This window comes from Montipora capricornis, chromosome 3 (genome assembly GCF_036669925.1).
Source record: "Montipora capricornis isolate CH-2021 chromosome 3, ASM3666992v2, whole genome shotgun sequence".
Lineage (NCBI taxonomy): Eukaryota > Metazoa > Cnidaria > Anthozoa > Scleractinia > Acroporidae > Montipora > Montipora capricornis.
Window position 1 is genome coordinate 73,794,291 of NC_090885.1, and position 9,658 is coordinate 73,803,948.

A 9,658-nucleotide genomic window follows, 5' to 3' on the forward strand; every position below is an offset into this window, starting at 1 on the left:
TGTCGTACATACATTTTATTTTTATAAAATTTCGAATTTTCAAAGCATCATTGCTCAGATCTCCGATTTTTCGCATACAACTCTTCAGAGATCAGAGCTCATTTTGCAATCCACTCCATTCAGTTCTTTTTTTGGACTGACTGATTAGAAAACGATAGCCTAGCTTCACCGTATTTACTCGAATAAGAACCGCCAAACCAGCCTTCTTCAGGTAAAATGAGAGTTTACATAGAAGCAATCCAGTGTAAACTCTCATTGTACCTGAAGAAGGCTAGTTTGGCCAGCCGAAATATAGTACACCACTAAAATCAAAGCTACGTTGTATCGGCTCTTGTTCTTAGTTTCTCAATTTGTAGAACGCCTCCCTTGGGAGATTCAGCACACCCACTGTTGTAAAAGCCAATCAAAACAAAGCTATCTCAGCATCAAGGGAAATGTGCTAGCAAGTTAGTTGACAAGTTTATCCTCGAAAAGTTTTCCTTGGTAATGTAAATGAAAAATTTGACAAGTTTTCCTTGACAAGTGCACTTGACAAGTAATTTACACTTGCAAACGATCGTCCTTGACAAGTTTTCAAGGAAAACTTGCTAGTTTAAATGAGGCTTAATAAATAAATATACTTGGGAAATGGGTTTACTCAAAGAATTAGTGGAGACAGAGGATCCCGTTGATCAGCTCCTGACGGAGATTAACAGAAACGTCTGTTAATTGTAACCATTTGCCTCTCACGCCGATTTGTTTAATGGGTCAGCAGTTTTGTATAGCAATTTCTTTGGGTTTAATGGGTTAGCAGTTAAATACAATTACTTTGAACTGAAGAACATCGGTTTTGATGCAAATAAATTCCCTATGCTGTATTAGGCCCGTTTTAAACGTCGTATTTTACATGTGCCGTACTGATGGAAATGAGAAAAACCTATTGTTTTCGTTCATTTGCATCAGATTCGGCACATGTAAAGTTCGACGTTTGAACCGGGCCTAATTAGAGTTACTTTTTAGTGCTTGTTTAATAGCCCCGTTCACGGTCAGTTTTTCTCATTTGCGTTACGTAATATTTCAAAAACTAGTGCTTCGTGTTTTACCGAGGTTTCCAAACACGAGAAAACTGATGAAAGCCCGAGGCCGTTAGCCCGAGGGCTTTTATTGTTTTCGAGTAGCCACAATTTGCATTCAGTGGCGTCCAGCTAGTTCCGAAACATGGACGGGTTAGCTGAGGATGAATTTTGCCGGTTCCGAGCCCAAAAGTGTGCAAGAAGAAGATTTTTTGCTTGTACAGTCCAAGCTTAAAAGGGGGCAAAGAATAGAAGTAATAAAGTTTTGTTGAAGTTGTGTATTGCCTTTTCTAATTCTATCCAAACACGCTGTTTTTTACCGCGGTATCAAGGCTCATCCATGTGACCTAAATGCGGGCACGCAATTGGTTTATCACTTGATGAATTATTAATGAGTTTGAGAAAATATAATCTAGCATGTATGTCAGGCAATTTCTGGCTAGTTTTAACCCGAAATTGCCTCGCAACCGCGTTAGATTACATTGTAATGCAAATGAGAAAAACTAACTAACCGTGAAAAAGGCTATTTGACGAAATTTCTCGAATAAGCGCCGCGTTTGGACCACGGCGCTTATTCGGGGGCGTCGCTTATTTGCTTTTTTGTCCCAAATGCGGAGGCTTTTCGAGGGCGGCCCGTTTCTCGGAAGTCCCTAAAGAAGAGAGTTTTTAAGTCACGAAAGTCCACCCCCATTCTCCTTTTCCTTGTGTTGAAAAAATGTTAAAAGATCAGCCCATCGTAAATGGCTTTTCGGACCCGAAAGGTTTTTGGAGAAATGAGCTTTTGTCCCTTCCACATTTCGTGTGGCGGTGTTACGGCCACCAAACCCCAAATCAAGATGACACGTCACTTTACGTGCATTACCAGCCAGCTGCTATGGTATCGTGTGTTTCGGAAAAAAAGGGCCCAGAATTGGTGACCATTTTCGGGAGGACGGTCTTGACGTCAGTAAGATGAAAGTGCATGGCTCTACCAGTTGCGGCATCAATGGGAGGGCGAATGCCGCCATCATCAAAGCGTGTCTCAGACCAGGAAAGATGAAGAAGCAAGAAGTGACTCCTACAAAAATCTCGTGTCAGCAGATTGAACCAGGAATTCGCGCATGCTTTCAAATTTAGGCGACGCTGACACCAGCCGCAGGATTGCGTCTGCTCAATACGATCAGCGGAAGCAAACATGCCGAAAAGTACCTCATGTATCCCTTATTGTAATGTATTTATATTATATTTACGCACCCACAACGTCCGCCATCTTGTCTTCTTGCACAGTTTGAGGACTGGTGGGATGGAAATGGTTGATGTGTAGCCCTTCTGTGAAGTCGTCATCATTTAAGTTTTGATCCTCAAGCACAGTCATGGCGGATGCCACAGCCAGGTCACTGCAGTATGAATATAAAGCGGTAAGTTTTGGTTTTTCTAGCAGCTAAACCGCGAGCCACGTGCGCGTCTACAGTTGGTGCAAACATTTGCAAAAAAGGTTAAATTGCATTTGTGGAAGACCTATGCAATAAAAAAAAGTTCCAAGGCTAGTAGTGTTACATGCTTACACTTTTTGCTGAATGTCTGGTGAAAATTTAGGGCTAGGAAGTCCTTTATTGCGCATGCAAAATTCGAATAAGCTTAATAATCTGTGTCTCCGCATGGGGACACTGAAAAACGCAGACTGCAGACCGTCTGTAAAATGAAAATTCGGTTAGCCTGAATTAGGCCTAAATAACATTCGGTTAGCCTAATTAGGCCTAAATAACATTCAGGTTAGCCTGTTTACTGTTAGCCCTTAATAATAGTGAGGGTAACGCCATATTTTACCCTTGGTACTCACAGTCTGCAGTCTGCGTTTTGGGGTGACCGCTCCGCATGCCAGCTAAAATTTTTTCATATAAATTAGGAGATGTTATTCTTTCTTTATCTCAACATTGTTTTCGTTATACAACACACACTACACTTTAATTTTGGCTAAGATGTTGTCTTTACTCATCTAGAACTCTAATCTTGTACTGCAAGCAGACCGCTCTCTGATTGAACGTCGTGGTCGTGATGAGGCTACAGGTGAGGTTGTATCTCTTGTCGGACATTTGGGAGGAATCAAGATGGGGGACAAGTACCAGAGAACTAAACCTCCAGTGTCAGAAGAGAAAAAAGCTAAGTAAGTTGATATTCTTGAAGTGTTAAGTGGTACGTTGTAAAATTTTAAAGGAAAGATTCTTTGGCATAAGGCTACTGCCTAAGAAAGTTTTCCCGGGCTTCGGGCTCACAGCAGGAAAAGTTAGTAGCCAGAGTCATTTTTCAAGAGCCCAGAATGAATGAATTGACCCATTTGAAGTCGGCTTTGTCATTTGTTACATACTAAAAACACAATTCAAAGGTGCGGAAATGAATAACAAAGGCCAAACTCGTTGAAAAGAAACTAGTTTGCAAATGCGTTGGTTTTATTTTTAAATGCGTTGACTCTTCGTTCTCAACGCATTGTTAACGTTCTTGATGGTTCGCTTATCTTTGAGAGGTACTGTATGCCCAGACCCTGATTTGATTTGTAAATGTGCAATAATAGAGAATTATTTAATTCCCGCGTCATTTAGCATGCCAAGGACATGCATAGCAAGGCACTCTTTTCATCATTTCCTACAACACCCTATGGATTGAAACATACATGTACATGCAGATGGGATTGGGTTATTATCAACTAAGGTACAATTATTTTCCACATAATGAAAAAGAGACTTTTGAACAATATTGTTACTGACGATTATCAGTAGCTAAACTAAAGATGATTTCTTTTCTAATTATTCTTGTGCTATTTTTTCTTGAAAATGACCTTTCAGACGCCAGAAGATAGCTGAACGAGAAGAGTTCACTAAAAGCAAAGGTAGCAGTAGCCTTTTGTCAGAAGACTCTTCAGACTTGGCTGGAGTGAGGTATCGACCAAAGACAAGAGAAACAAAATCTACTTATGAGGTTCTTCTAAGTTTTATCCAGGCTGCCATTGGAGATCAGGTATTGCATAATGTAACACATTAGCTTATTGTATTCAAAAAGCTTTGCAGAGAGGATGAAGTACAGCTGTATGTCTTATAGTTGTATTTGACTTGTCTATTTTCATTGGTAGTGACTGTCCTTCTTTTATCCTACATTTCAATTAGCCACGTGACATTTTGTGTGGAGCTGCTGATGAAGTCCTTGTAGCTTTAAAAGATGACAAGATGAAGGTATGTGTATAGGCCATTCTGGAATGGCGCAGGGAACTGGGGCGACTTTTAAATTTGAACCAATCGATAAATTGACACCATTGCATAAAAGATAATATTGAGATTGGCCACCTGTCCAAGTTTGATGTTATTAGGTTGAACAGAGACCAAGGTATGGACTTTAAAACAGTTTAAAATTCAAGGCCTTGCACAGGGTGTTGGTGTACACATTGAATTACCGACAATACCTGACTTTTAGCAGTTATTTCTTTGTTACAATTATTATTATCTGGAATAATACCCTTAACAAAAGCTTGTCTTTTATGTGTGCTGTTTATTTTGATACCTGCCTTGCATTTACTTTGCTTTGCTACTGGGCAGCACCAAAACAAATTTGGTGGAATCTGAAAATATTTTGTCTGGCTCGTTACTGTTTGATCTGGAACATCTCACTTTTAATACAGTTTCTATCCTTTGTATCACTTTAAACTTTCTATCATTTGTTTGGTTCGGTTCAACTATCGTTTGAAAGGATGGAAAGAAAAGGTTTGAGTGTTTTGAAGGTTTGGAGCCTTTCTAAGTTTGTACTTTGCATGAAGGAATTAGTACAATGTAGTCATGTACTGAGTAAAAATTGTCACTTGCTAGGCAACCAAACTTTGTTCAGTAAAGCAGAACAAAGTAATTGTTTTGTTTGTATGCTTTTCATGGCTTTCCAATCTTCAAAACTGGAATGCATGGAATGTGGATCTGCATAATTCCCTAAAATCCGCGTCCTCCGCATAATTACGATGTTTTCCACATAGACAGAAGAAATGCCTGATATTAGGGATAAAGCAGCTGCTTACCATCCTCAAAAACATAAAAGCCAAAGAGATTGACTGTTTTAAAACGCTTATTTCCTGAACATTGAAGATCGATTGAAGAAAACCCGCCATTTCGTTCGCCAAGATGAAAGGTAGTAAGCAGTTTCCATGCATTTCTCGTCAGTGAGCCTGGGCACTAGAACCTGTGTTATACAGGGTAAATTACAAATACCCTGGGGTCAAAATTTTAAAAATGATACGGTTGCAATTTTGCGACAAGACACATGAAAATTTACTGTAGCTATTTAGCTACATGTACATGTATAAGCTGACCTTAGCTATAAGCTGAGACCCTAAACTTAAGAGCTGATGATGGCTGAGAGCTTTCAAAAAAAAAATTGGAAAAATCTTGGCTATAAGCCGAGACCTAAGTTTCTCGCATTTTAAGAAATTTTTGCTGAATTTTCCTTAGATGAAAGTGCTCCTCTAAATTAGGAAACATGTTGAAAGTTACTGTGTTTAATTACAAGTTCAATAAAATCACACCTTTTAGAAACAATGAAAAGTGCTTTATTTATTGTAAGCAATTGACCTTCTGAGCGCTAGCTTTCACGTGTAGTATCACATGACTTTTTACGTAAACAAACCTCGAAGGTTCGGACATTCGAGCATATTGGACACATACCACATAGTGAGATGGCGTTGTGAGCAGATATGGAAAGTTAGTTTCTTTATGCATTGGACTTGGAAATGATGCAACAAAGACACTAGTCACTTTGATGGTTAGGATTTGGTGTGGGACGCAATAGTTTTATACTCCTATTTCAACAGGATTAATATATGCTGTTGAGTCAGGTTTTGTCCATCTTCGATCCCTAGGTGGATGGAAACGAATTGTATTCCTTGCATTATGTTATCACGAACACCTTCAGGTATTAAAATTGTCATATATTTGTGAAATTGGAGGTCAGTAATAAAACAGAATGAATGTGATTTGAGTGTGTGTACATTGAAAAATTGGAAATGGAAAAATTCGAAAACGCTGAATAAGTCTAGCAATAGGTTTTGCTGTTAGTGGATTGATGCTTTGCCAAAAAGCAAAAGAACTGTCTGCTGATCCTGCATTCAAGGCTTCACTTGGCTGGTACCAAAAACTGGAAATGACACCACTCCATCTTACATGTACAGTATTACTGGGAACTTGGCTATGGAATTTGCAAGACACTTCCTTTGGTTTTGACATCTGAGAAAAAAAAAATTTGATCTAACCCTCCGCTATAAGCTGAACCCCCTTGTTTGGACTTTATTTGGCAGATTGATGTCAAAATTTCTGAAAAAATAGCTGTGCTTAGAGGTAAATAATAGCCTGCGTATTAGTGGCCCAACAGGGGACTGGGGAGGCGGGAAGGAGAGGGAGGGCCTGCAATAAACCCCCATCTCTTTCCCTTCCGCCCCATAATTAATATGCATTTTATCAACCAGTCAAAAGTAAGCAAAAGCTATGTATATTTCGACCCGTCATATCAAAAGTTTCATCTACTAGGGTAATGCGAGAACGGCCACTATAACTCTAAAACTACTCATTGTCAGTGGATGAATGTTTCTTAGGGTATTGTCCAACAAATGTACACCTAAAATTTCAAGGTTCTTGGGCCATATTGTGAGAGAAAAAAGAGATTAATGCAAACATCCCAATCACATTTAGTGTTGTTTTTCTCGCCGATTTGAAGTGCGGGGTTTTATTTGTTCTTAATAGAAAAGAGAAAGATATCTTGAAGTTTTCTTTTTACCAGCTAAATGCACATGAAATTTACTTTCCATTTCTGTTTTCAGATTATTACAGTTACCTCGTAATCTCAAAATCACTGTAACGGCCTTGTACATCAACAAAGTGCGCAGAGCCTCAGACATCTCTAATTTTGAGGCTGCGTCCCCCAAAGTCAGATGAACTCTTAAAGAAATTTTAATAATGTCATTGCATTGGAGATTTCTGGGGGATCTTGGATCACAATCTAAGTGTTAGAATACCTTGTTTTCAATGTCCACTTTGATTTTTATTCAAATATGTTAGGATAAAGAACGGCAGAAAGAGATTGTATCTTTGCTCGGAGTAATGCCAGATGAGAGGTACGCCCTGCTGGTAAATTTAGGGAAAAAGATCACAGATTACTCTGTTGACCGGAGCTTGCTTAACGATGGTCAGTATTGATCAATGTTTTTAATATTCATTCTTTCTAGTGGCATTGTTAATTATTAATTTTATCATCAGTTAACCCTTCTCTTAAAGATTTTAAATTGTTTGGCCAGACAATTAATTATTTTTACTCATCAGTGGGGAACCCTGCAGGGATGAAAAAATTATTATGCAACACATCAGTAATTTATAATTGTTATGAATAATAATATTATTACTGTAGGCTTCTTTTACGAGAGGTCTGGTTGCTGATTGTAGCATAGAATCCTAGTTGCTGATCATAGATGATTAAAACCAATCCATGCTTTACCCGATTCTGAAAGTTACTGCAGTGTCGATTAATGGTTGATGATTATGATCAGCTGTTTGGAATCTACTTGCTTACAGTGTATGTGGATGTGGTGTCTTCTTCTCAGTATTTCATTCATTTTTTTTTTTGTGCACAGACGATGTGATAGATGAGACTTATGGAGTGGCTGTACAGTTTGATGAGGAGGAAGAAGAGGTACATTTGGGTATTTTAATGAGAAGTTAAATGCAGTTTAACTGAGTTAACTAGGAGTGAGTGCAGTCAATTGTTGTCAGTGGTTTTAATACATTTGCGCATGCGTTGGATTCCTCGTGCTTTGGGTTGTATAGCTTATTCATCGGTGTGGTGGGCAGAGGGAGCATTTTGTGTGGAGCATTTAGCGTTTTGTAAATTTTTCCCCTCCCTTCCCTCCTCTACTTTCCACTGTTCATCAGTGTGATGGGTGCCTGTCTTCTTGGGGGCGTGAGGGCTTATGGCTGGGTTTTCAGGTTTTGCCAGTTGTTGGTGCAGTCTCCATCTCGGACCTGGCTGCCAATTGTGGAAGCTCCAGGATGTCTCAGGCACCCAACCTCCACTTACAATGTAGCAACACAGTTGTTAATTGTTGTTGTTTTCAAGTTAAGTTGGCTATGATGTTACAGTACGTGTTAAATGGAGAATTAACTATGTTTTTTTGCATTTTTTGTTGGATATCAGATCTGAAGGATTACTAGCCTGAGATTTTAAGCGTTCTCTTTTGTTGTTGTAGCTTTTTTCATAAAGATTGAGCCAAAGTTCACAATCTATGCTTTATTTTTCAGGAAGACAAAGACTTTGATGAAGTTATGGATGAATCCGGTGATGAAGCTGAGGGGGTGGAGGCAGATACAAAAATGACTCTTCAGGGAGGGGTTAGTGAAGACTATTATTTGTTGTGGGACACAATAATATTATCATCTATAATAATCTGCCGAGTATGCACCTTAGTAAAACAACCTTGGAATAATTAATACATGTACCGTCATGATAAAGTAATAGTTACCTCAAACACTCAGCAGGAGCAAACAGATGAAAAGGAAACTGAATTCCAGAAAGTTGAATACCCACAATTGAACAACACAAAACCTTCTAGTAACCAAGGCCTACAGTTACCACTATCGATCACAACTTGACATTAATTAATATCCTGATAAAGACCAGCATGCTTAATAATTGTAAAAATGCCAGGCTTTAAAAATAAGGTCTAATAACAAATAAGTATGTGTACTTTTATACATAAACAAGTTCCTAGATTACATAGTTGTTGTTAGTGATGATGAAACCTCATAATGAATTTGTGTGGCTGCATATTGGGTGTACTGTACTTGTGATGTACATGTAGAGTAAAGAATTTGGCCATGGTTTTGAACTTGTTATCCATATTCACATTGATTTTGTTGTTTAAAACCCAGCTGGAAGATGAAAGATCTCAAAGATCAGGCGATAATCTCCATCCTCGAGACATTGATGCCTTCTGGTTGCAACGAGAGCTGAACAAATATTATGCAGATGCTGAAGCATCAAGATCGAAAACAGAAGAAGTGCTTGAAATCTTGAAGAGTGCCAAGGATGAGAGAGAACTTGAGAACAAAATGATGCTGCTCTTAGGCCATGATAAATTCTCTTTTATTCGGCTGTTACGTAAAAACAAAAACATGGTTTTGTACTGTACATTGCTAGCAACAGCTCAGAGTGCAAAGGAGAAAAAGGAGATTGAGGAGAAGATGAGTTCTGATCCTGATTTAGCATCGATCCTGCATGCACTGACAGAGACAGAACAAGAGGACTTGATTCAGGTTAGATACCAATGATAATAAACTACATTTATGTTTCAGTATAAATACATGTATGTCACACTGTTGAGAGCTACATGTAATTAACTTATTCCATGAGTGCGCATTGACTAATTATGAGGAAGTAAATAGTCAACAAGAAGATCATAGTGCCGAGTTGGCTATAACGAGTCTCGTAATCCAATAGGCGCGAATGGAATAACTGTTTTAATTAAATTTTCATTAAATTCTGAACTGTTTTACTTACAAGGAGGGCTTGTGTTTTTACAGACATTGGCCATGCAGCACTTATATGTGACCTTC

At 38.6% G+C, this 9,658-nt stretch overlaps 1 protein-coding gene across 1 annotated transcript in view; it reads left to right on the forward strand.

Annotated features, from left to right (window-relative positions):
- Window positions 1-2,273: 2,273 nt before the first annotated feature.
- LOC138044041 (U5 small nuclear ribonucleoprotein 200 kDa helicase-like) overlaps window positions 2,274-9,658 on the forward strand; it is a 49,345-nt gene continuing 41,960 nt past the window's right edge. Inside the window, exons 1-8 of the mRNA XM_068890634.1 lie at window positions 2,274-2,449; window positions 3,032-3,195; window positions 3,872-4,043; window positions 4,190-4,255; window positions 7,112-7,238; window positions 7,681-7,739; window positions 8,345-8,434; window positions 8,975-9,358. Coding sequence (XP_068746735.1) covers window positions 2,405-2,449; window positions 3,032-3,195; window positions 3,872-4,043; window positions 4,190-4,255; window positions 7,112-7,238; window positions 7,681-7,739; window positions 8,345-8,434; window positions 8,975-9,358 — 1,107 coding nt within the window. The 5' untranslated portion in view covers window positions 2,274-2,404. The remainder of the gene's footprint in view (window positions 2,450-3,031; window positions 3,196-3,871; window positions 4,044-4,189; window positions 4,256-7,111; window positions 7,239-7,680; window positions 7,740-8,344; window positions 8,435-8,974; window positions 9,359-9,658) is intronic.